This window comes from Echinops telfairi, unplaced genomic scaffold, assembly GCF_000313985.2.
Source record: "Echinops telfairi isolate 266 unplaced genomic scaffold, ASM31398v2 ScPeMD7_60;HRSCAF=208, whole genome shotgun sequence".
Lineage (NCBI taxonomy): Eukaryota > Metazoa > Chordata > Mammalia > Afrosoricida > Tenrecidae > Echinops > Echinops telfairi.
In genome coordinates this window covers 43,984,654-44,010,321 of record NW_022103958.1, presented here as the reverse complement: position 1 = coordinate 44,010,321, position 25,668 = coordinate 43,984,654, and the positions used below count along the sequence as shown (strand labels likewise).

The following is a 25,668-nucleotide window of genomic DNA, read 5'->3' as shown; positions in this document are numbered from 1 at the left end:
GCCCTTGGATCTGTGCTGACTCTCACCAGAGAAATGCTTGTCTCTCCTATTAACACGATTTTTATTTCTTTTGCATAATTTTGACGTGAAATGGTTATTTCTTGCCTCATTTGAGATCCTATTTTCATTATAAAGGGACCCTCCTCTCACGAGAAATCCCCTCTCTGAGCCACCCAGAGCAGGAATAGTTGTCCTTTTAGCAGTCTCTGATCCCCTGTATGTCTTTCTTAATGTGGGGGTGCAGATGATGTGATCACAGTTCACCCCAACTCATAAGAAATTATTCGCCCAAATATGAGCACTTTTCCTTTAATTCCTTTCTTCTCCAGAAATACCCCAGGGGCAGAGAATGGGTAAAAATCCCTGGGAGGAGATGTGGAGCCTAGATTCTCTGAAAAGGGGAAGAGCCGACCTTGGAAGCTATGGCTGAGTAGGAGCATTTTTCACCTCTGTATCCACAGGAGGGTCTAGTCTATGCGTTTTGAATGGATATAAAAATAAATTAAAAAATGCTCAGCAGGAGCTCACGAAGAGCAAGCCATGCCAACATCGTTCTTCACCCAGGCAACTGAAACGGCAGGTGTCCCCACCTTTAGCGTCTGATCCTTCAAAAAGTGCAGATCTGATCATGTTCTTATTTCACTCACAAAGCTTTGACATTTCCCTGTTGCCTCAAGGTGGATAAAGGCCCATCTCCCGAGCCTGCAAGAGCCCCTGCCAACAGCAGCCCGATGCTCTCTGCCAGGGACTTTGCTTTCTGTGCTTCAGGCTCACAGAGCTAGGCGACCACTGTCCTGCCAAGCCCCCCCCCCCCACTTCTGGGCCCTCAACTCCTCAGTCCCAGGCTTTTGACATGCTCATGCTCCCTTGCTTGATAGCCCAAGCGTTCTCACCTCTCTGAAACGGTCGCCCTCTCACCCAGGTGGGTCAGTCGCCCTCTCGTCCTTCTTCCTGGAATCCCTGTGCAGAGTTCTGTCATTAACACTGACCACACTGAGCTAGGACTTCTTAACTGGCTGGCTCCTGGCTCCCCTCCGGTCTATGAGGTTTTTGATGGGTAGTGTCAGGCATCATTCCCTGGAGTCAGCTAGAAGGGGCTGGGCAAGGACTTTGCTTTGTAGAGTTGAACTGCTCTGGTGACAGTGAGTTCCCATTGTCAGGGGAAGGTCACAGTGTCACACTTGGAGAGGTCTTTCGCTGTCCCTTCTGCCCCGTGCCCCTGCCTCTGATCATAAGCAGAAAGGAAGTTGGCTCAGCTGGGAAACCAGGACCACAGAGTGTTCCGGAGAGCCCTGCTCTGGAATGACAGCCTTGACTGGTTTCCACTCCACTTGTGATGGCACTGTCAGGTAAGTTAACCACAAGGTCAGTGGTTCAAACCTACCATTGGCTCTGAGGGGTAACAATGAGTGGATCGGCTCCCATAAAGATGTCCAGGCTCAGAAACCCTAGTGGATAGGGCTGTTGCAAGTCCAAGTTGATTCAATGGCAATGGGCTTGGTTGGGGAGGGAGCGCTCCAGCGTTATTAAGCAGGGCTGATGGGCTCTCAGAGGACTTGAAGGGGTGGTCTTCCCCTTCTCCTTCCGCCTCCACCCTTCTCTCTGCCCAACCCCCACCAGTCTGGACACCTCCTGCCATGGCTTCCTCTGGACGCAGCCTTCCTGGGAGGTCTGCCCAGGGGAGGAGAGCTTCTGGTGCACCCACTGTTCCCCTTCCCAGAAGTCCTGGAAAGCTTCTACGAGGAGCTCCAGCCTGGGAAGGGGCCGGTGAGAGACCAAGGGGCACAACCCTCTTCAGTTGGGAAGCGTTTAGTAATTAGCCGTAAGGAGGAGGGAAGAGTCGTTCGTTTCATTGCAGGGAAATGGGATTTTTAAATCATTTTAAGCGCTGCGTCAGCTTGAAAACAGCCTTGATGCAGGGCCTCTGAGGGGCTGGTGATTAGCTCTCTTGTCTCTGATGAAAGCAGAGGGGAGGAAGGAGGAGTCACTCATTGAACACAGGGATTAACCTCCAAATAGACTCTAAATGGAAAGCAGGTGTCGGGGAAGAGGTGAAGGGCAGGCTGGAGCCACTGGGCTCTGAACAGAGGGGCGGCTGGCCCAGGGAGACATGGGGAAGGGGCTCGAAGTCCTCCCAAGTCCCACGAAGCAACCCCAACTCCTACTTTTTAGGACACCATCTCCACACGCCGTCACTCGCTGTGCGAGAGGCTGGAGGTGGCTGCAAGCCTAATGATACCAGCCCAGAAACAAGGGGCCCTACAGTCACCCCAGCAGGAGGATGGAAATCCACAAGCCCCCAAACGAAGCCCATTGACGTCGCTTCAATTCTGACTCAGGGTGACCCCAGATGTTTCAGAGTCGAATGGCTCTGCGGGATTTTCTTGGCTATGCGCTCAATGGGAGTCCGTCTCCAGGCCTTTCATAGAGCTGCTCGGTGCGTTTGAATGAACTTCAGTTAGTCGTCAAGCACAAACCATTCGTGTCACCAGGGACCCTGGAAATCCATAGCTCTCATGAAAGCTGAGCACAAAGCGGGAGAGAAGACTCAACAGGCGTCAGACAAAGCGCCCAGTGACACCATCCAGTCCTTCGGGGCTGCTGCTGGGGCTCATCCCTGGCAGCAGATAGGAAACTCCACATCTGGACCTCGCGATACCCAGCCGAGAGGACCCCCTGCCTCGGCCCATCTCTGGACCCCGGGGGCACCGAAAGGTTCAAGAGCAGCCCTGAGACTGCAGGACTTGAGCTCCTCCTCAACTGGAAGAAGCCAGCCAGGCTGGCAGCACAGGGGCTGGAGGGAAGGAAGGAAGCTGGTTGTTCGGGTCCCGGGTGACCTGCCCCTGGGCACTGCTAATTCCTGCGTCTATGGGGGGATCCTATTTTCCCTGGAAAACCGGGCATGCTGACTCTGAGAGAAACCTGTTTTCTTGACGCCTCCTCTGTGGGACACAGTCATCCCAGGGGTGCAGAGCACTCGTGCTACGGTCCCCAGGAGAACCCCCAGGGGAGTGGATGCAGTATTGGGCCCTGACTTAGCAGCATTCTGGGGCCAGGAGCTTGGTGATGGCAGCCAAGTACCAAGCCCAATTTCTTAGTCTCTTAAGGAGAGGGGGGATATGATGTGGGGTGGCCAGAAGTATGGAGGGGTCCAGCAGCTCTTATGAAGAAGGAGGGCGCCCAGAAAAAAAACAAAAAAACCACCCAAGTGTTCAAAAGATCAAATCCTTTGGTTCGGGGGTTTTCTCCTGTTGGGGACAGGGTTTCAAGCTGTTTCCCTCTGTCTCTGTTCCTCTTTCTCTGTGTGTGTGTTGGCTGCTAGGTTCCCCCCTTCCTGAGGCCTGATCCAAGGCATGGTCCAGCCTCTCCCCCTTCCTGCCAAGGCAGCTTCACAGGCAAGCCCTTCTCCCCTGGCTCCCCGTTGGGCTCTCCCAGTGGGGGATCTCTGCAACCACGGCTCCCTTTCTAGGTCTGGGCCTGAGGCCCTGAAGGGTCACGAGAGTCCAAAACAGGTATAATGGGCCTTGGTGGTGCGAAGCTTGTGAGTTGGGCTGCTTATCAAAAGGTCTGTAGTTCGAGACCACCAGGCTCTCTGTGGGAGAAAGACGAGGCGACACCCACAGGAGCAGTCCCCCCCCCCCCCCACCTCCCATAGAGTCCCTGTGAGTCAGATCGACTCCCTGGCAGTGAGTGTGATAGGGTGTGTTCATCCAGGGGCAGGTGCTCCAAGGACACCGGAGGTCAAAGGAGAACGCTTAGAATGTGACACTGATTGTGGGAGCCCAGGGCTTGCCAGCAGGGAGGCGTGTCAGTGCTGGAGGTTCCCGGGGACTAAGGGCGGAGCTCAACATAGTGGCAGGAGCAGAGAGACACTGCTGGGGGGGGGGGGCGGGGGCGGTCAGGGACGACGACAGATACACTAGGGGGATGGCTAGCTGTGGCTGGGTCACAAACAAGGCATCTACAGGAGAAAGCTCAAGAACAATCTTCTCTGGAGAAGCAGGCTGAAGAGATCTGGGACGCCCCACCCCCGCCCCTCAGTCTCGGGGGCCAACTAGTTTCCATTGCGTTGGAAAGTCTGGGATCATGGCTATTCCCTGGAGCCAGGCGCAGGGATAAGCACTGCCCATGAGACTTCCAATTACACAGCACCCTTCTCTGCCGGCGTGCATGCATGTGCTTGGTTATCATGTTTCCATGAGGAACCGGGTTGGATGCTGCGTTTTTTCTGGACCCACTCACCTCCATCTCAAGTCACTCACTTCCAGGCAGTTACAGTTTTAGAGGTGAGGCGCAGCCACCCACTTGCATCATGACAGCATTCTCCCACTCACGTTCTCACCAAGGACGAGGCACAGCTGTCGCTACACACTGACCTGCCCTCCCTTGGTGGCAGCATCCCCAGATGGGGGATGGTGGGGTTCACTGAGTGCCAGGTTTCATTAGTCGGACTGTACAAGAGGAGAGAAGGATTGCTTTCACGTACTGATGAGGTTGGTAAAGAAGATCAGCAAAAAAAGGGGGGAAGACCCCCCAAGAGCTGGACTGTCACAGTGGCTGCAACAGTGGGCTCAGAGAGCGTCGATGGTGAAGATGGTGCGGGCTTGGGCCGTGTTGCACGCCGGGGAGCCTACTTAACGGCACTGAATGACGGCAGAGATGAGGTCCCCCAAGTAGGAAGTTTATGTTGATTCCACCCACAGCCCCATTTGTCTTGAGATGTCAGGCAAGGTTTCTGGGACCCAGGTGACATTTCATGATGGGTCCATCAGACAGGCGTTCGCTCAAAGTGTTGAGATTAGAAAAGACATCTTCCCGCACACAGACTGCGTGGTCCAGCTTCAGGCGACGGAGAGGAAGCAGAAGCAGGGACCCTATTGGGGTGTCTCCGACATTAGGGTTCTTGGGGGGAGATGGGCTGGAGGAGGGGGCTGGTGCATGTTACAGTGCGCTGCTCGTCCACAGCCCCGCCACCCACCTCCCACATGACCTAGGTCAGCGGTTCTCAACTTGTGAGTCTCATCTCCTTTGGGGGTCTGTGGTATTCACCTAATCTGATGTCAATTTAAGGATTAAGAGTTTAGGGGGGTGAGTTAGTTAATTGTGCCAGCCTGGCCGATAATCACATGTGGGTCTGGTTGAAAGGCGGAGGGATAAATGGGTGGTGAAGCCTCGCCTTTCTAGTTCTCGGGTCTCTTGTTTTGTGATGGTTGCATCGGGTGAAGCTGCCTTAGCAGTTCCCTGCTTCAGCTTGCAAGATGGATTTCCTACAAGACATCCCCAAGGAGAAGCCGCATGGATCTATCCCGATGCAGCCCTGGGTGCTGGAGCAGCCATGTGGAGACCCCTGCCAGTGCTGAGATGCTTACACGTTCACTGACTTAGCTTTCCTCCTGCAGTCGGCATTATTGCCTCTGTTTTGTGAGGTGAAGGACTTTGTGGACTGGTGTTGGGTATGGGTTAATGTTGGACTTGTGGGCTTGGGCAGCATTGGGTTGGGATGTTTTCGTGATGCACATTTTCTTTGCATAAAACTCTCTCTTATACGTGAGTTGCTGTGGATTTGTTTCTCCAAAGTACCTAGACTAATACAGGGGTGGAGTCTAGGCTGTCAATCTGGAGATAGCCAATGAGACATCTGTGTGGGCATGGCCTTCTGAGAATTCTGGGAAATCTGGTACTTCCTCCTTGGAGGCGGAAGACACTGCTCTCTCCCTGCTATTCCCTAGGAGACATTGCGGAAGACAAGTCACATGGACACAACCAGACCTCTGGAGCCGGAGAAGCCACAGAGAGACCCCTGCCAGCGCTGAGAAGCGTACAGCACCACTGGACCCAAAGACTTTCTACCCACTGGCTTGTGATCGTCCTGCATTTGGCTTCATTGCATGTGTTTCCTGTGTCTGAAGAGGACTTTAAAGATTGATGTCGGACATATGGGCTAATATTGGACTTATGGACTTGATCTGGGCTGGAATGTTTTCTCCATGTTCAATTGCTCGTGTATAGAAACCTCTTTCTTATACACATATGTGTTTCCAAGAATTTGTTTCTCTAGTCTACCCAGACTAATCCAGGGTCAAATGACCCTTTCACAGGGGTGGCCTGATTCATAACAATAGCAAAATGAGTGATGAAGTAGCAACGAAAATAATTTTATGATTGTGGGGGGGGCACCACACCACGAGGAGCTGTATGAAAGAGTCGCGGCATGATGAAGGTTGAGAACCGCTGGCTTAGGTTGAGGCTCAGCCCAGTGTGGCTCTCCTTGCTCTCTCCCCACCCCCTCTGTCTCCAGCCACAGTCCCAAGAGAACCAGGCCAGGCCACCTCATGCCTCACCTTGAACCGCTTTTCTCCCATGGGGAGAGGGTCCTGCTTTGCCTGGGTCAGGGTCAGGAGTCTCCTCCAGGTACATAATCCCCCTCGTCCCGGAGCTCGTATTCCAGCCCTGCCTCTGCTGCCTTGCTACTGAGAGACCTGATTTCCCATTTGCCGCCCTCGCGTGTGTTGGCTTTGACAGCTGCTGCAGCCTGGGTAGACTCTTTGGGGGTGGGGGGGCGCTGCTGTGGCTGGCTATGGGCCTCCCGGGGCAAGGGGGCTCCTACTCAGGGCCACACCTTCCGGGTAGTTACCCCAGCTCTTCACGTGAACATAGAGCTTACTAATAGTGTTGTCTGGACCCTCGGGGCTGCCCTGGGGATTCGATCACCCCTCCCGTGGGTGAGGATGGTGAGGCAACGATCGGTAGGTCCATGGTGCTGGACTTGGCATGAGCCGTGCCCCATCAGCTGGGGGAGCCCCCCTGGCCAATTCTAGGTGGGCAGAGCCACACTGGGGCCAGCACTGCTCTTGGGGGCTTTCAAAGGCTGGATGCCTGACGTGGAGTCTGTCTCATTGTGAGGGAATTAATTGTTGTGCAGCCTCGAGTGGTAGACAAGTTAATTACGTAATTACTGCAAAATGACATGTCATTGCATGGCAGCAATATGGCAGCGCTGTTGGAAACAATTGTAATTGCCCAGGAACGCGTGTGAGTGGCTCCGTTATCTGTTGATAACCATGAAATTAGTGAGTTGCAACTTTATCTGCAGCAAACTCCGGAGGGAGGAGTCGGAGCCCTGGGGGTGGGTGAGGCCATCCTAGACCTGAGGGCCCAGGGAGGGTCTGGCACTGGAGACTCACGACACCATCCCTCCTTGTGGGCTCCAGCCTTCTGTGCCCCTCTCTGCACACTGCAACTCTCTCCGATCTCACAGGGCCACGCCGAGCACCTCCCGGCTCCACACTCACTGTAGGGGGCAAACACCCACCGGAACCGGGCTAGTGTGGTCTCTCTCCTTTCTCACATTGGTATGTGCAGCTCCTCCAGTGAAGGCGGAGGCCCTCAAACTGAGAATGTTGCCCCAAGATCCCAGGGATCTGTTCCCAGGACTGGACCCGGATCCACACATCCACACCTTGGAGAGGGAGCCAGCCCCCTGCTGGCGGGCAAGAGTATAGCCACCCACCCACTTCCCATAAAGTGAAGGAGCAGGTGACCCGGAGGTCTGCCTGACCCCACCCTGCTCAACCGCAGCCCACCCCAACTGTTTCCCTGCCCAGCAGGGTGAGAGGCAGCCGGCTGACTCCATCAACCCTGGGCTCCGGCCGATGGCGTGAACCAATCCCTGAGGAAGAAGGACGGACAGACAGCCCCGATGCTCTGGGCCCCAGAAGTCTCCCTTCTTAAAACCAGACGGTGGTACCTTTCCGGGGCCAGGCTCTGTGGCTGCAGCCTCCCTGGTAGTAACTGGAAACCGCCTGGTGTCTGCTTGTCTGTTGCTGGCCCAGCTGTCTCTGCCTCAACCCTGTCTCTGTGACCCCCTCTCCGGTCTGCTAGCGTGTGCCCGTGGACTCCGTGCTCGCTGGCTTGTCTCCAAACGCTCCACAGGAGGCCCCGTGGCCACAGGAGGGAGCACACTGTCCCAGGCCTCCCTTGGCGTCTGTCTGCCCCATGGTGGGCTTTGCTCGCTCTCCTGGCCTTCTCCCTCCCTGGTTTTGGGCCTTCAGCCCCACCACTAGTTCCCCTGGGCTGGGACTGTCTGACTTCACTTCATCCTCCAGTTTGATTTTCTCCGGGTGGCCCCAGCTGGCAGTGCAAGGCTGAGTCGCAGAATGGGTGGAGGTTTGTTGGCTGACTGAAGGAACTCCTCCGGCCACAGGGGCCAAGTGCAAGGGAAACAGGGCTATTCTTCCACCACCCCCGAGCAGAAAGCTGGGCCCGGGCCAGGCCCCTGGTGATGGGCAGAATTAGCCAAGGCTGTTTGCCACCTTGAAAGGAGGGGTTTAAGGATGGCGCTTCCATTGGGTGTGTGGGTGGGGGACTGTGGGTTTGGGAGTCTGCCTGTGGAGGAAGGCCCGTGTGGGGCAGCCCAGTCTAGGATTCCCCATGAAGAAATCATTAGGGACCCAGAACAGGAAGGGCTCCATCTTGTTCTTGTTGGGGAGCAAGGCACTATGGAAGCGAGGGAGGCCACCCAGTGCTCTTACCTCTGGGGTGGGGGTGTGTGTCTCTGAGCTGTCCCCCTCCCTCCAGCTGCTCCCCTCTGCAGCCAGCCTGGAGACCCCCCCAGCTGACTGCGCCCTGCTCCCTGGGCCAGCCCTTGAGGGGCAGCGGTGAGGGCCTCGTCCCCTCCCAGGCCAAGGGAAGGTGCCACAGGTCTGTGGCCGCCACGTGAACAACACAGAGCAAGCTCCCCGGAAACATTCATAACTTTAATCCACGCCAGTAATAAAACCGCATTACATTTCTCATAAAATAAATGTTCCCATTTATATACAGAAGACGGACTGTACAGGCTCAGCCTGGCCCCAGGAGGGTCACACACAGACAGGCAGCGGCGGTGGAGGAAGGGCCGTCCCTCCCATCCAGGATGGAGACATTCTAACGTGGCAGGAGGGTGGCCGGCCGGCCCAGCGGGTGGGCAGGCGGGCAGGTGGGCAGACGGGCAGATGGAGAGATGGGCCCAGAGGCCAGGTGCCAGGCGTTACTGTACCTGGGACTCAAAGGTGCCATTGAGCTGCCCCTCCTCATAGTCCATCTGACACAAGATCATGTTGTTCTTCAGGAAGAATTTGTCTCCCACACAAAATCTGGAAAATCCAAGTGAGAAAGAGAGAGAGGCTGTGGGAGAGGTTGCAGCCGGTGGTGAGGTTTCAGTCAAGACTCAGCCTGGCCCAGTGGTGGGATGAGACAAGGGGGTGGGGGGGCGGCACTGGTGCTGGGGTACGTGCTCCCTGAATGTCCCACAGGGGAAGTATGGAACTCCTATAGTTATCCTGGCCAACAACCCTGGGTCAGTCCAGCTGCAGCCAGGCACTGTAGCCTAGGGTAGCAGAATGGACAGTTAAACCGTAGACCGTCCACAGCCAGGACTCCCTGGAGGTGAGGGGAAGGGGGATATCAGCGGGAAGGTTCGAGAATCCCTTAGACTAGACCCTGAGAAAGGCGCCCTGGAGACACAGCTATTGAGCACCCGACTTAGATGTTCGTGGTTCAGACCCACCCAGTGGTTCGATGGGAGGAAGGCCCAGGAAAGTGGTCAAGATGAGAGCCCAGACAATCCCAGGGGTGGCTCTGTTTTGCTCATGCGGCCACTGTGAGTGGAAAATGGATTCGGGGGCACGTAGCCACAGCAGTTCTGGGAGGACAGAGGAACAGAGAGCAGGAGAAGCAGGGACGGAAGAGGAGGGAAGGGGAGGCTGGGCTCCCCCTCTCCCCAGCTTAGGGAAGGGCATGCTTCTTCTAAACAAAGTCTGTGGTTTCCGGATGTCCTTCCAGGAGGGGACCCTGCCCCACCCCCAATCTCCTCCTCTGCCCTAAGAAGGCTTTTCTTTGTTCTCCAGCTCTTCAAGCCTAGGGGGAGTCCAACCCTCCCCAGGGATCTCCCCCAGGGGGTGGTAGGGCCCTTGAATAAGACTTCCAGGGTCACTGGTCCAATTCCAGCATATCCCCATCCCACCGCCAGATGGCGCTGCAACTTCACTGAGCCCGTCTAGCAGTGGGTCTGGCGGTCAGACCAGCATTCTCTGCCAGTCTCTCTAGGCCTCACCTTCTAGGGACACTCTTGTGAGCCTTTACCTCACCAGGGCTCCTGGGGGCAGTGGGGGGAGGCCTGCTTCTGGTGCTAGGCCCCACTGCCCCAGCCGGTGCTGATGGCCGTGGCTCTCTGGGGGATCCCACTGATTAGGGGCCAAAGGACTAGGACTGCACCCAGAGTCACAGCAGTGGGGTGGGGTGGGGCGGGGAGATAGCTATTCCCTGCAGGGGTTTTGGTTCCCTTTCCACATAGAACATATGTGCACATGCATGCACAAATATATGTGCAGACACATGAAGAGAGCACACACATACCAGGACATGGGTCACAGACACACCTGCACACATGCACATTTAAAACACACACTCACGTATGTAGATGCCCCACGGTATACACACACACACACACACACACACACACACACACACACGGCATGAGGACCTTTAAAAACACACCTGTGTACACTGGCATGTACACGCCTGTGTACACACTCCCACCAGGCGTACCCAGAATACTTCCAGTTCAAGACAAACCACCACGGAGCCTGCTCCCACTGAGCTGACTCTGACCCAGGAGCTACGGAGTAGAACTGCCCCGAAGGGTGTTCCCGGTTGGAGAGCAGTTTTATGGAAGATGCCAGGGTTTTCCTCTGCGGTGACACTGGGTGAGTATAAACCACAAACCTTTAGTGTCGTAGGCAAGGGCCAACCGTACTACCGGGCCTCGGGCTTAGTCCCCCCACCCCCAACATTCACACAGCCGTGTGCACGCAGAGTAGATGGACACACACATTTGACTACAGGGCTTATGCGCCAGGGAGGGTGGTCCCCGGGATAGAGCGTGTCAGCCGACACCTGGAGCCTCTGGCTGGGGTCTGGTGGGTGTGTGGGGTCCACCCCCAGGCCAGTGCTCACCTCTGGTTGCAGAGTTGGCAGGCAAAGCAGTCAAGGTGGTACACATTGTCCCGGGCCCGCATCACCATCTCAAAGGCTGGGATCAGCTTGCTGCAGGCTGCGCAGTTTCCTGTGGTGCCGAAAAGCCTGCAGGGAAGAGGGCTCGAGGTAAAGGGGAGGCCTCCAGCCGGGGTCCACCCTCCCCTCCCTGTCTGTGAACCTAGCAGCTGGGCCTGGACAAGAGCGCAAGTGGCAGCACAAAGATTCTGCCAAGAGGCCGGGATTCTGAGGAATTGGCGAACCTGCCCCAAAGGGGAGTAGGATGTCAGGTGTCGGCTGACGCTGTCCATCCCTGTCTTCCTCTGGGGCCCCTCAAGCACGTGGGACCCCAGAAGAGCCCTGAGCAGGGCCCCGAGTGCGAGCTCCAAACTCACTGAATTGTAGCGGCAGTCAGTCAATCGTGGGCTGTGTGTCCCTGGGCCAGTCACCGAACCTCTCTGAGTCTCATTTACCTAAACAGCAAAGTGCAGACCCACAGAGCCTTCAGAGGGTTGTCCTGAAAATGCACAGCATTGGCCATGTGTCAGGTCAGGCCTGAGAGCTTTGCAAAGTGACTCATGTTATCCCGGTAAGAGCCCTGGGAGGTGGGTGCTAGGCTTGAGCTCCGGGCTTCACCATCGGGTGCTTTCCAGTGATTGTCTTCACGTCAGAGAAAAGGGGGAAAAGGAGGCACAGAGAGGTCAAGAGCTCATCCAGCGTCACAGAGCCTGCCTCCAGAAAGCGTGCTCCTCATCCCTACGGGCCACAGCCTCCCCGCTTCAAAAGGACGGGGTGTTCCCGGGTTCCTTTTCTGCAGCCGGCTCACTTCCTTGCTCTGCACCTCAGTTGATCCCTCTATGAAGTGGGGATGCCAGACTAGGGGCTCTGATCCTCGAGCCTACTACAACAGCACTGATGCCCAAAGGACGCCCCCAGGACGTCAGGCACAAAAGCCTCTCTGAGGCGGGTCCCTTCCTCTTAGCTGGTTGTACACATCTAAGGACCAGGTGCTCACTCCAACCCCACGCAGGCCAATCGATGGCTGGATGTCCCAGTGGTCTGAGTCAGTGAGGGCCTGTGGTGTGGACGAAAGTCCCTCGAATCCCTGAGTTGTCCAGCTCAGGCCCAGGTGCTGCAGACAGGGCTTGGCTTCAGTCAGTCAGTGGAGCTGTCTTGTGGCTCAGATTAAGGCAGACAATGGCTGGGGGGGGGGCGGGGGGGCAGCACCTGCCTGCCCAGACCAGCCTTCCTTGCCACCAGCGCATGGAGCGCCAGCTGCTGAAGGGAGCCCTCTGATCAGCCCTTCTCTGGGGCTGAGTAGCTCGGTCACGCCTCACCCCTGCCCAGCTATACTGCCTCCCTGGCCTGACAGTCCAGAATAAATGCCTTCAGCCCCCGTTGCTGGTAGGAGAGAGCCCAGAATGCTGCGTGCTCTAGTTCAACCCAGAAGGCCCTCCGGAGCCAGGAGCCACCCTCTCCATGCCCAGGGGTCCACTCAGACACACTGTCACCTCCCCACAGTGTGGTCAGCTTAGTCCCCAGACTGAGTAGTCCCTTTCAGCTCCTTGAGGGGGGGTCTTCCAGGAGTATCCTTCCTTAGCCCTGTTCTTGGCCTCTGCCTCCCCACCCCCTGACTCCAGCCGGGACACAGTCTCCCATCCTATTTTATTGCTGCACTTCAACAACAAAACAACAACACAAACATCCTCTTTTAAGCTAAAATTAGAAGAGGGGGGTGCAGGCAGCTGGATCTCAAGCTCTTCTGGGAAGGGGGAGCCTCTGATGATGAGCTTGCCCCACCCACAATGTGCCCAGACCGGAGCCAGGGCGCCCCCTGAAGCCCTTGCTGTGACCTGTTAATTAATGCAACGGGCCTTCCCCAAAGGCCCAGCCCCCTTCCAGCAGCCTCCGGAGCAGCCAAATGCAGGCGCTGGGTTTCAGCCAAGGCCCCTGCTTGGTGGCCTCCTTCCAGTCCTGGTGATGTCATAAATGGCCTAAAGGAGGGTTAATTGGGGGAGGCAGCCCCAAGGCCCAAAGAGCCCAGCTGTAGGGGAGGGGAGAGGGAGTTCTAAGGACTGCCCGCCAGGCAGGGACCTGGGTTTCACCACAGCACCGAGGAATGAACTGAGGCTGGAAGAGTGGTTGTAAGCCTACACGCTCAGAGTTCAATCCAAGCAGGGTTTTCAGCTCCCCCATCAGCCATCCAGCTCTGGGGATGGTCCCCGCTGGTTCCCAAGGCACACAGACTGCCAGGATGCCAACACTGGCCTGGGAGAGGAGAGGAGAGGAGGGAGCCGGGCCCAGGGAAGAGGTAGGAAGGAGATGCAGACACAGGTGCATGGGAAGCACCTGGTCACGTCAGAGGCAGGGCCAGGCTGGTCTGCCCCGGAAGTCCATCGCAAGCGCCTGATGCACGTGGATGCACGTGGGTCCCGGACTAGACCTGGACACCAAGGTCAGAGTGCTAGACTCGGGTCTGGCCCAGGGCGGAGGGGGGCAGGACTCCTGGGAGGCAGGAGGGTCAGGAGTAAGCGGGCAGGCAGGCTGTGCCCGGTGTGGCAGTGGGGGGCCCACCTCAGGTAGTCGCGTCGGCACAGGATGAGGTTGGCCTTGGTGTAGAGGGTGGAGCCCACCTCGCCCAGGCGGCAGTCGCAGCAGGCACACTTGAGACAGTCCTCATGCCAGTACTTGTCCAGCGCCTTCAGCAGGTAGCGGTCCTTGATCTTGCGGTTGCAGCCGGCGCAGCCCTTCTGCTTCCCCTTGGGCTGGACGGAGAGCATCTGCATGCCTGCGGACAGACAGACAGATGGGCGGATGCACACAGGATGGGTGCCCTGTGGGGCCAGGCCCCAGGGAGCCGACTGCGGAAACCTCAGGTACATCCCTTTAGGAAGGGGGCGGGGGCGGGTCCCCAGCTCCTTCAAGTCTCTGTTTATACCCCAAGAACCTTTGCCTCTCTGGTTCTGCAGTCTGTCCTCTGGACTGCAGGGCCCTGCCTGTCCTCCTGGCGCTGAGAAGAGCTCCGGAGGGTGAAAGGGCAGCACCGGGGAGCCCGGAGCCCCCGTGTTGGTCATCACAGATGCAGTCCAGAGCTTAGCATCACCGCAGCCCAGAGCTGCTCCTCCCCGCTGCTTTCTCTGTGAGCCGGAGACCTGCTCACATAGCCGGACTTCTCTGACTCTTTCCGCAGCCCTATGGAGAGTCTCGTAATGAGCGTTGGGTCTCCTAGGACGCTCGGCTCCTGTGCCAATTCAAATCCTCTTCATTCTGCACCTATATGTGTCCATTGTGACCTCTGTAGATAGAACGATGACGGTATCCACAGGCATGCCCCTCTCAAGCTCCCAGGAGGGAGCAGGTGGCTCTGGACCCCCTTGGCACCTTCTGGGAGGCAGGTGGGTCTGGCCTACTTAGGGCTCTGCTCAGCAATGCTGCTTAGGCAAATTAGAGCTTCTCAGTTGGCCTGGACTACTGGGGAGAAGGTTGCCAGCATCTGGATCCCCATGCCTGCCCCTCACCCCCAGATAAGACTATCAGCCCTTCCCTCCCGGGGCCCACATAAGCCTCTCGACACACATGAAGGCAGGCTGCCCAGTGTGGTGTTTGCCGAAAGGGCAGAGCCTCCAGCAGGCAAATGCATGTGCACACATGTGTGTATACACCTGCATACAGAGACTGGGGTACTGAGGCCCTCCCCCTGGGTAACAAGATGCGACCATGGGGAGGGGTGGTTGGGGGGTGGGGTGGGGAACAGATGCCATCTGGAGCCTGTGGTGAAGACGAAGTTTGGAGAGAATTTCAGGGTATCTCGGGAGGAGGGGGGTCTTTGGCCTAGAAGGTAGAGCATCTGAGAAACTCTCCTGAAGATGGGGGTGGGGGGGAGGCGCGGGGGCAGGGGCAGGGAGTGTCCTTTCTTGACCAGCCTCCCAGCTGTCCAGGAAGCCAGCAGTCTGCCTTCCTGCCGGCCCTTCCTCACCAAAGCCCCCTCCGCTCTCCTTCCTCCCAGCCCAGCCCCAGGTACACCTGATCGCCCGCCCCGGCCCTGGCTCATGCCTGGAGAGTCCCAGCTGCTTGGCCACTGCCCTCGTGTTCCCTTCCCCCTCCCTTCCAGACATGACCCTTCCTGGAGTCTTCAAGAAGATCCAGCCACCAAGAGTCACTGAACTCACAGATGGCAGCTAAGAAGAGCCCTCCCTCAGAGTTCTTCTACCTGGGCTCTCATTTTACAACAGGGAAACCGAGGCCCAGGTAGACAGAGGGGCCAGTGTCAGCCACTCACCCAGCTGGCCCCAGGGGTCCTCCCCTCCTGGTGCTTCCTCTCAGCCTGCTGCCTCCTCAGACTTCTGGAGGAGGGGTGGCCTCTGGGTCAGGGGTCCTCCTGAGCCCAGGACCAATGGGGCCGGTGACCGATGAGAGATGGAGGGGGCATCCACAGGCGTGGGGGTGGCTGTTGGTGATGGCACTTCCTCCCCCTCTCCCTCAGGCCCTGCAGGGCCTGTCTGCTAGCTGGGACATTTGCTGCCTAATTCCCTTAATGCAGCTTTAAAGGTTAATTGGTCTGAGAGAGCGATGGGCTTGGGATGCCTGCCGCCTGCCTGGGTCTCCTCCTGACAGAGCCCAGCCCAGGCCCAGTTCTGAGGAGTCCGCGGGAGTCAGCTGGGACAGAAGTACTCCAAGAGCCAGGGGGGGTGGGGTGGGGCAGGGACTATGTGGCTCCTTCTGATGTCGGGGGCAGGGGGATGCAAAGTATCTAGATGACCAGGGGTCCAGGATTCAGGGTGAGACAGTGCCAAGCCCATAGGAGGAGTGCCTGGGAAGGAGGGGTGCGGTTCAGCGATGCGGCAATATTTAAGCGCCAGGATACCTATACATGGGAATGGCAACTTGGAAAATCTGAGGCCACGCCCCGGGCACAGCCCCCCCCCCCATCCCCAAAGCTGCTCTCCCCTCCCTTTCTCACCTGGCCTGGCTCCCTTCCCAGAGCCCCCCTCGGGGCTCTACACCTGTGCTTTAACTGTGTGAATAGCTACACCATCCATATTCGGGAGGTACACCTGACCTGTGAAGTTACACCCCAAGATGAAGGGGACCACAGGACACCCCAGCAATAATAACAGCAACATCTGCCCTGTTCCATGTTACTGGAGGGGTTGGTCTTCCAAGCTCATTCCCTTCCCTGTACTGGCCTTGGGCCCCAGCCCCTGAGCCTGCGGGCTGTGGACTAGAGCCTTTGCCTAGCTGGCCAATCACCAGCAGGACAGAACCCGTGGAGGCCGTAAGGAGCCAAAGCGTGAGCTGCTCCGGCCTCCCACGTTCTGCTTGTCCCAGGCTCAGCCGTCCACAGCAGGTGCCTGCAAACGTGAGCCCACTTTGAGGGCACTGAGTCTAAGAATCGCTCCAAAGCCACATGGTTTCTGATGTCCGTGCAGGCACGGAACGCCAGGGCCAGCTTGGCTGAGGAGGCCGGGAGCATTGAACAGATCTCGAGGGACTGAGATCCTAGGAGAAAGTGGCTCAGAGCCTCTCCGGGGCATGGATCCAGGACTGGACTGGGCAGCTCCTGATCTGCAGCCCTCGGGCTTTGTGATCAAGGGCAAGCCTCCCAGGTCCTCTGGGCCTTCCTGCCCCCATCTGACAAATAAGGGGAACGGGAATCACCCAGGCCCTGGCAGTCAAGAGGGACCACAAGTCACCCCACCCTTCTTTCAGCCAAGATGACGGAGCACCACCACGTGTTGGCTGGGAGACCTTGCCACGCCTAGAAAGGTAGAGGGACTTTTAGGGGGCAGCTATAGTTTCCTGCTCCCCCAATTGAGTGAGATGCTCCCCAGGGCATCCAGGCTCTCACTCCCTGCTGTGCCTAGGGACACCCCCCCCTCAGCCCTCCAGTCCACCCCTGCAGACACCTCTGGGCTCCCTCCTCCCTGGCTGACTGTGGGAGCTGACCTCGGGCCATGCTCTTTCCATTAAGGAGATAGCATCCCTTTGCTGAAGTCCATTTGGGATCCATTTTAGTGTTATCTAAAAATCAAATCTACATGGTAATCCTTTTAATGTACTCCTGACTTTAGAAAAAAACAGCCTTGCGCTCCTTCAGGAAAGGTTTTAAAGCATTACCCAGTAATTACTACTCACCCATGAAAACACTGATCTGTTACCACGGGGCTGTTTGCGCCTGCACACACGCAGGCATACACGCAGGATACACTCCTACACACAAGCCTGTGTGTCGCCCCCAAACCCTGAAGCGTGTATGTGGAGGGGAGTCAGCTCAGCTTCCACTTCTACCTCTCCTGCAGGTGGGGGCGGGCGGGGGCAGGGGCCAGCCGGGCTGTGGACAGAGCCTCCCAGTCTGACTCATCAGCAGCCAGAGACTTAAGCTCACTTCTTTCATCCGAGGAGAAGCCAGACAGTCCGGGTGATGGGGAGGGACTGCCAGAGGTCACCCCACCCCTCCCACAGCCTCCCTTCAGTTGGAAGAGAAGCCCATGGGGGTGGGGGACACACAGGTTTCCAGTTCCTCCTGCCCTCTGGTCCCAGGCAGGCTGCCTCTCAGGTCTGGGGCCGGAGTGGGCTTTTCCCAACTACCCAGCCTGCAGGCCGTCCAGCCTAGGCAGTGGTCTGAGCCTGGTGCTCCTGCTGCCCTCAGTGGGCCCTTCAAGGCCGGTGACCTGGGACAAGACAGGCAGGGTGGATGTTCCTGCAGATCTAGCAGTGCCCAGAGGACATGCAATCCCGGGGGAGGGGGTCTCCACTTGGTGGTCACAGTCACTCCAGCAAGAGGCTTGGGAGGGATGATAGTGGAAAAGGTGGGGCTTTTGAGGTCCTAACCACGTTTCTGCAATGGACTATGGCGATGTCTGCACGTAGGTGTGAATGTGCAAAAAGCCACCGGATTGCTCACTTTAGATGGGTGAATGATATGGGCATGTGATTTCTCTCTTAGAAAAGCTGCCTTTAATTTTAAACAAGAGCAGTAGGAAAAATCCATTTATACCTATCACCCAGATTCCGTCTCATAGCTTACCAAATTTGCTTTACTCTTACTTTCCTGAATCCTCTGAGGGTTGGTTTCAAACACGGCGTTTCGGTTACCTCTAAATTCTCTGGCATGGCTTCCCTAAAAGCAAAGCTGCTCTCCGGCGGAACCCCAGGACAGTTCTCAGAGCGACGGAACGGTCCCTGATGTAATACCAGCATCGCATCTACAGAGCCGATTCAGATGTCACCCCATCTCCCCAGTATCCGCTACGGCAAAATCCAATCTCAGATCCTGCGTCGCACTCAAGCACCACTGATGTGTACTCTACTGAAGTCTGGATGTCTTTGTGTGTCAAGACACCAGCACCTCTGAAACAGTCAAGCCATCCCTCCGCTCGGGGGTGTCTAACAGATTTTGTCTGCATGACCTTAATTAGGTCTCCAATTTTCTGTTCAGGCAAAGTGGAGATACTTATAAAGTCACTCTGAGGAATAAAGAAACAATATATGTGACACACTTAGAACTACCTGGGCCTGGCTGTAAAAAAAATCAGCTTAGTACTATATAGGAGCCATCATGGTGTTAGGCATTTATTTGGCTGCTAACCACAAGGTCAGTAGTTCAAAAACCACTAGCTCCTTCAAGAGGAAGTTTTCTGCTCACGTGAAGATTTACAGTCTCAGAAACCACAGGGGCAGTTCTACTCTGTCCTACAGGGTCGCTGTGAGTCAGAATCCATTTGAGGGGAGTGAGTGTTTGGAACGAGCATTCCCCATGCTAACGGTGGACAATGAGGACGGAAGACCAAGGACCTGAATTACGGTATTGGAAAAACCCAAGCCAACCTCACTGCCATCAAATCTATGCTGATTCACGGTAACTCGATAGGACATCTTTCTCCTGTGGAGCGGCTGGGGGTTTCAAACCGCTGACCTTGTGGTTAATAGCCCAACTCATATTGGCAAAGAGTAGTAAATATACCATGGACTATCAGAAGAAGACACAAGTCTGCGTTGGAAGAAATACCGGCAGAACGCTCCTGAGAAGTGAGAGAGTGAGACCTCACCTTTCTTTCTTGGACATGTTAGGAGGAGAGAGCAGTCCTTGGGAAAGGACAACATGCTTGATCAAGCAGAGGATCAACAAAACAGAAGACGCTCCGTGAGATGAATTGACTCCGTGGCTACAATAATGGGTCCAACCCTGACCAAGACGCAAGGGTGCTTAGGACTGGGCAGTGCTCTCTCCTGTTGGACGGGCTGCTGCTGAGTTGGAAGTGACGCAACACCACCTAACAACAAGTGCCCACCCCCCCTAGACGGAAAGGATGGCATCTGTCACAGCTCTAGCTCCGACTCTGAGAATTGTGACAGACACTTCTTTTGAGATACAACAAACTGAAGGACAGGCAAACATGTACAGGGGAAGCAAACCGCACCTATCTAGCAGGCGCCTTCCTTCAGGAACCGGTCACGTAAGGCGGAATGGGTCTGAACCATAGGTAGTTCCAGAGGTAATAGCTCAGGGGCAGGGCCCTGTGGCTGGTCTGGGGTGAGCCCTGGGCCCAGAGGCAGGGGCAGCCTCAGGACAGCTCAGCATCTCTCAAAGCTCCTCAGTGCTAGGTCCAAACCCTCATCTAGTGCCCACACATTCTCTCCGCCCCATGCTGGGGAGTCTTAGGACTCAGTCACCAGCCCTGCCCAGAGCCCACACAGACAGCATGGCTGCCCACAGACTGGTTTCGTCACCATGGCCATACTTGGGGGCGATGGGCTGGACTTCCCCAGGGCAAAAGCATTCTAGGGAGAGAGGGTTAATTGAGCACCAATCAGGAACTCTTCTGAGTGCTTCCCTGGTTCAATCCTTACAACTGTCTTATGAGCAACGGCCTCCTCATTCTCTCGAGGAGCAGCTAGTGGGCTTGAACTGCCAACCTTGAAGTTAGTGGTCCAACGCTTACTCTCGTCATTCCCATTTGAGTGATGGGAAACCTGGGAAAGTTACTAATCTGCTATGGGATTTGAACTGGGACCGATGGGGCCCGGGGCCCAAGCACTTGACTCAAGGCTGTGTGTGGCTGACAGACCCAGGCAGGAGGCATCATAGAGACCGGGAGATACCAGGGAGAGTCAGACGCAGGACACAGGCAACTGCACACAGAGGCACACACGTATTTGCACATGGACGTGTAATCATGAACGTGGACATTATGTCCATGAGTGAAGGGCCTGTGTCTGGTTTATTGTCCTCAGGGAAGTTTTATCACAGTGCTGGCATCTAGGACATGCTCCCTACGTTGCATCCACACATTCCCAGGGAACGGCTTGACGAAAGCCCCTGAACTAAGAGGTGTAGGGGGTGTGGATAGTTCAGGGGTAGCAGTCGGATCTTCCACATAGGAGACCTGGACAATGTGCAGCCAATACCCCCGCAGTCAGTGGAGGCTTGTGCCCCGCTGTGATGCTAAACGGGTGTTAGTGAAACTTCCAGGTGAAGCCTGACTAGAAAGAAAGCCCCGGTGATGTAACTCTGAAATCAGCCAATGGGAATGGAACAACAGTGCATTCCACAGGTATGCAGGAGGCTGGCAGAGGACCAAGTAGCCTTTAGTTCTGTGATACAAGGGAATATCACGCGTTGGGGTCTGACAGGACGAAGAGGAGCCTGATCGCCATGGGTTTTGCCCATCTGGGGTCCTGGGGCAGGGGCTCCCCCTCTCCGATTATCCAGAAAGCCAGTCGTGTGATCCTCACCCACCTCAGCCGCAGGAAGCAGGGAAGTGGGTGAGGGTCGTGCAGACAGCAGGGGTTCTGAGTCGCCGCCATCTTAAAGGTTCTTGCAACTGCCCACACCCAGGCCTGGCAGTTAGGGTCCCAAAGGGGGCCAGCGGCCCCTCCTCAGCATCAATCCTGTTTAATAAGGAAATTTGAAAGTGTAATCTAGTTCTGCAGAATCTCTTTAAATCTCATTTTCTCCGAAGTAACTTCATTTCACACGGCCACAGCCAGCCTTGTGAGAAGGCCTTCCATTTCACACCAGTTTTATCTCCACAATTTCTCATCTCGCTGCACTCTTATCCCAGGGCCTTGCCGTGTGGCAGGCAAGGCCCGAACTAATAGCATTTCCTACTCATTTGGAATCAAAAGCCAACAAGGACAACTGCTGGAACGCCAGGCGACAGCCACCTAGGACACGCTCATTACTGCACCCCTGCTTGCCCATTCGGAGAAGGTGTGCTTACTGGGCCAGGGGAGGCAGAGACGTGGGGCTTCCGTGGCCTCCAGCTCCTCCAGGGGGGGAGGCTGGGCTCGTACGGAGTGGTGGTCAGCTCAGCTCAGTGGAGGGACTAGGACCTCAGGCTCAGCGGCTACCGCTATACAGGCGATCTGAGAGAAGAGCCCACGGAGTAGGGATGCCAAGACTGTGGGCACTGGAGGCAGAAGGTCTCCGTTTGAAGCCTGGCTCCTCCACGTACCAGCCCTGCCTCAACTCTCACCTGTTAATGCGAACACCGCTTGTTGCACAGGAGTCTTTTGAGAATTGAATGGCATCGTAGCTCTGTGAAGTGCTCATAACGAGGCTTGACATGCCCCTGGGTTTAATTCCCACTCTGGGGGGCTGCGCGGGAGTTGGAGTAGAACTGTGCTCTACAGGGTTTCCCGGGGCTGATTTGGGGAAAGCAGGTCGCCAGATGTCTCTGGGTAGGCTGGAACCTTCACCCTTTCGGGAACAACTGAGGATGCCGTCCTTTTGCACCACTTCAGGTCTCATTGGACACCTGGACGCTCAATAAACAAGCTTAAAAAAAAAAGGCATCAGAGAAAACGTATGCACGAGGGGCTTCAGAATGTTGGTGGGAAAAACGCAATGAGAAGATGATGGGAGTTTTCCATAAACGTTTGAAGCCCCCTCACATATCTTATGACCTAATCACGCCAAACCTACGTGTACGCAACAGAAGAGAACTAACAGCTACCCAAAGCTCTCTCCACGTCTGTTCATAGAAATCCTAAACTGGAAACACGGCCAATGGTCCTGCACAGTAAAATGGGTACAGTTACCGTGGAATAGTACACAGCAATGAAAAAGGAGCCACATAAGCTGTGCTCACCTTCTCCAAAGGGCCAGCCTCCTTTTCCCTCCACAGTCCCCCAGTGGAGAGGGGCCTATGAAAGAACTGCCCACGTCACATCGCCTCTGAGCAAGGGCCCGCTCTGTCCCAGACTCTTTACACACATGAACTCTCATCTTTATTATGTCTCAAGGGCAGATAAAGCATGCCACTTCTCTGAGCGAGGACCCTGACTTCTGACTGGGAGACACCCCACCTCCCTGTTCTCTCTCTCTCTCTGTAGCCAGAGGCAGCATCCCATCCATCATCGGTTCCCTAAGTAGTGGGGTAGATGAGCTCCAGCTTGGACCAACATGAAAATGGACCTCCCCCAAAGGAGAAGACTCCATAATGCTCTTTGAAGCCACACACCAGGTCAGTGTGGCCAACTGGTCCCCAAAGTCCACTGCTCGCCCTGGCTGGGGGCAGCCAGGAGCCCCCTGATGAGTCATTTTCTGCACAGGAGCAGGAAGCACCAGGCATTTTTATGTGTTTGGGAAGAAACAAATCTCTTTGGGGAGGTCATGTCCTGTAGCCTGACCCCACCGTGAACATCGAGTGCTCAGGAAAAAGCGCTGGGCGGTGTCCACACGCTCCTCACCAGCCGGCCTTGTCCAGCCCAGCCCAGCCCAGCCACAGCTCTCACAGGGAGCCCACCGAGAACCGGCAGGAAGGCCAGGGCGGGAGAGAACTGAACCTGCTTTCACAGCCAGGGGAAGGAGCTCTGGGACACAGTTAAGTGCTAGGCTGCTCACCACAAGGTCAACAGTTCAAGCCCACCAGCTGATCCAAAGGAGCAAGATGAGGCTGTCTGCTCCGTAAATAAAGATTTAGAGCAGTGGTTCTCAACCTGTGGGTCTTGACCCCTTTGGGAGTCAAACGACCTTTCACAAGGGTCGCCTAAGATCGTATTTCCGATGGTCTTAGGAACCCAGACACTGCTCCTCTATCCGTCTGCAGGTGGTTCCGCCCACATGCAGATGCACCACATACGGGGTCACTGCAACATGAGGAACTGTATTAAAGGGTCACGGCATAAGGAAGGTTGAGAACCACTGGTTTAGAGTCTCAGAAGCCCTACTCAGCAGTTCTACTCTATCCTATAGGGTCCCTGAGTCAGAACCTGCTCAATGGCAGTGGGTGTTGGTCTTGGTCACCCAAGGGGGCCTAGAAACAGCAGAAGCTGCCTGCGTGCAATTTGGAGTTTGTCACACAGAACGATACTTAATTGTGTTCTCTTTTTCCAGAACCGGTGAAGGCATTATCTTCCGATGTTTGGAAACCCTGCAAATGTTCCAGACACACCTCTAAAGCAGTGTGTCCAAATTAAGGCTCAACAACGCAAACCCAACACCGCCCTGACGCCCACCTCCAGACTCCCTTCCCCGCTGGATCCACGAAGCATCTTCCGTCCAGCCAAGCCCAGACTGCAGCGAGCGCGGGTGAGTTGGGACAAGGCCTGCTTGGGCATCTGTGTACCGCCAGCACCTCCCTCAGCCTGGCTTCCCGTGCCATTCCCCCTGGCCTCCCCAGTTTTCTGACCTGAGAAAGCTCTGGGTTTTCTGGCGTGGCCACCTCTCCTTCCCTCATCTGAGCCTCTAGAGCAGCGGTTCTCAACTGAGATAGTTAAGGTTTATTGTGCCAACCTGGCCGATAAACAAAGGTGGGATTAATGGAAGGGCAGAGAGGTAAATGGCTCGGTGAGCCTTGATTTTCTAGTTCTCCGGTCTCTTGCTTTCTGATGGTCGGACCAGGGTGCAGCTGCCTTAGCCAGTTCCCTGCTTCAGCCGGCAAGTCTCACTTCCTGCGAGACATCCCTGAGGAGAAGCCGCATGGACTGATGCAGCCCTGGGTGCTGGAGCAGCCGTGTGGAGACCCCTGCCAGCGCTGAGATGCTTACACGTTCACGGATTTGGCTTTCCTCCTGCAGTCGGCATCATTGCGTGTTTTGTGAGATGGAGGAGGACTTTTTGGATTGGTGTTGGACATATGGGCTAAAGTTGGGCTTATGGGCTTGGGAAGCACTGGGTTGGGATGCTTTCTTAATGTACACTTACCCTTTCTATCAAACTCTCTCTTAGACATATAAGCTTGTGTGGATTTGTTTTCCTAGTTTACCTAGACTAACACAATAATAGTAGCAAAATGACAGTTATGAAGTTGCAACCAAAATAATGTGATGGTTGGGGAGATCACCACCACATGAGGAGCTGTATGAAAGGGTTGGAGCATTAGGAAGGTTGAGGCCAGTGTGGGGAGAAAGCCTCTTGTATGCACTACAGAATCACCTTGCTCCCACCCTATGCTGGGCTGCTGGAGCCAGCCCCAGGGCCACCCGGGCAGGGCACGGCTTGGGGCTGCTGGGCTGTGGGTACCATAAGGGAAGTGTCTGGAAGCTCTGCTCCCCAGACAGCAACTCACCAGCTCCCTGAGCACCCACCACACCGCGTCACCCCTCTAATGAAACCAGGCTCCCAAGGGGCCTCAATCTACGCTGAGGAGGAGGAGGACATGGACTCACAGACGAGTCTCAATTTCACAGCGCCGGAGACGGGAGCACCGATGCACTGAACCAGAAAACGAGAGTCTGGCAGGAGCCGCGGCCACACCGTGGGCACCAGGGGATCACAGATTAGGACCCTTCAAAATCAATTTTGAATTCAAACTTTTAAATGTGTTCTCTAGGCACAAGGAGGGGACCCTCCAGGCAGACTCAGCCAAGCCAGCTGCCGGGCCTGGCTTCCTGCTCCAAGAGCCAGGCCCCACCTGCCAGCTCCGGGCTGGGTGGGGGCCAGAGGGTGAGAGGAGGGGCCCAGAAGGCTAGGAGTGAGGCTCCTTCATGTCACCCCAGGAGCGCCAGGGACAGGAGCCCCTTTGGCCCCTGCTGAGATGGCATTGACTCTATTGCTGCCTGAAGCCTGGGGCCTTCTCTAGCGCCCTTGCAGACCTCGGGAGAGGACCTACATGTAAGGCCAGTGCTGGCCAGACTCCCCTCCTCTGGCCCCGACCTTGCTGGGGAGGCTCCTGGAGCACCAGTAGGTGCCATCATTCAGCACATGGGCTCTCTGGAGTCAGGCAAGGGGTTTGTGTCCCAGGCCAGCTGTGGGCTCCCAGGGACAAAAATCCTGTAAGCATGTTGGAGAGCAGGCCCCGGTGGCATGGGGGGCAGTTGCTCTCTTGTCCTCGAGAAGGGGGGTCCTAGCCCTGTGATGTGAGGACACAGGTAGAAAGGGAGAGGAAGTTCCCTGCGAGGTGAATCGGCAGGGCAGGCCGTGCTGAGAGAGCTGGCTGGCCTGCTCACTGTCCGGTGTCCCTCAGACGGTGGCTGTAGGGCTGTTCTGGGCCCTGTACTGTGAGGAGGGTGGAAGAAACAGGGAGAGGGCCACACCAGAAACTGGAGCAAACAGACTGTTCCAGCCAAACCTCAGACAAGGCGCCCCGCCCCCCGGTCTGTAGTGGGGGGGCCCATAGCAGAGGTGGGGTTCCCTGCAGCCCCAGTTGGAGGCCCTCTGCTCTGCCATGTGTGCTTCTCCAAACTTTGGGGCCATCCGCAGCAGACGCT

The 25,668-nt window shown here is 56.2% G+C and overlaps 1 protein-coding gene across 2 annotated transcripts in view; it reads right to left on the bottom strand.

Annotated features, from left to right (window-relative positions):
- Positions 1-8,742: 8,742 nt before the first annotated feature.
- Positions 8,743-25,668, bottom strand: part of LMO1 (LIM domain only 1) — a 36,218-nt gene continuing 19,292 nt past the window's right edge. For both annotated transcript variants that reach the window (XM_045291026.1, XM_004716394.2), the window contains exons 2-4: positions 13,588-13,801; positions 10,996-11,121; positions 8,743-9,134 (exon numbers count right to left, since the gene is read on the bottom strand). In XM_045291026.1, coding sequence (XP_045146961.1) covers positions 9,029-9,134; positions 10,996-11,121; positions 13,588-13,799 — 444 coding nt within the window. In that variant the 5' untranslated portion in view covers positions 13,800-13,801 and the 3' untranslated portion in view covers positions 8,743-9,028. The remainder of the gene's footprint in view (positions 9,135-10,995; positions 11,122-13,587; positions 13,802-25,668) is intronic.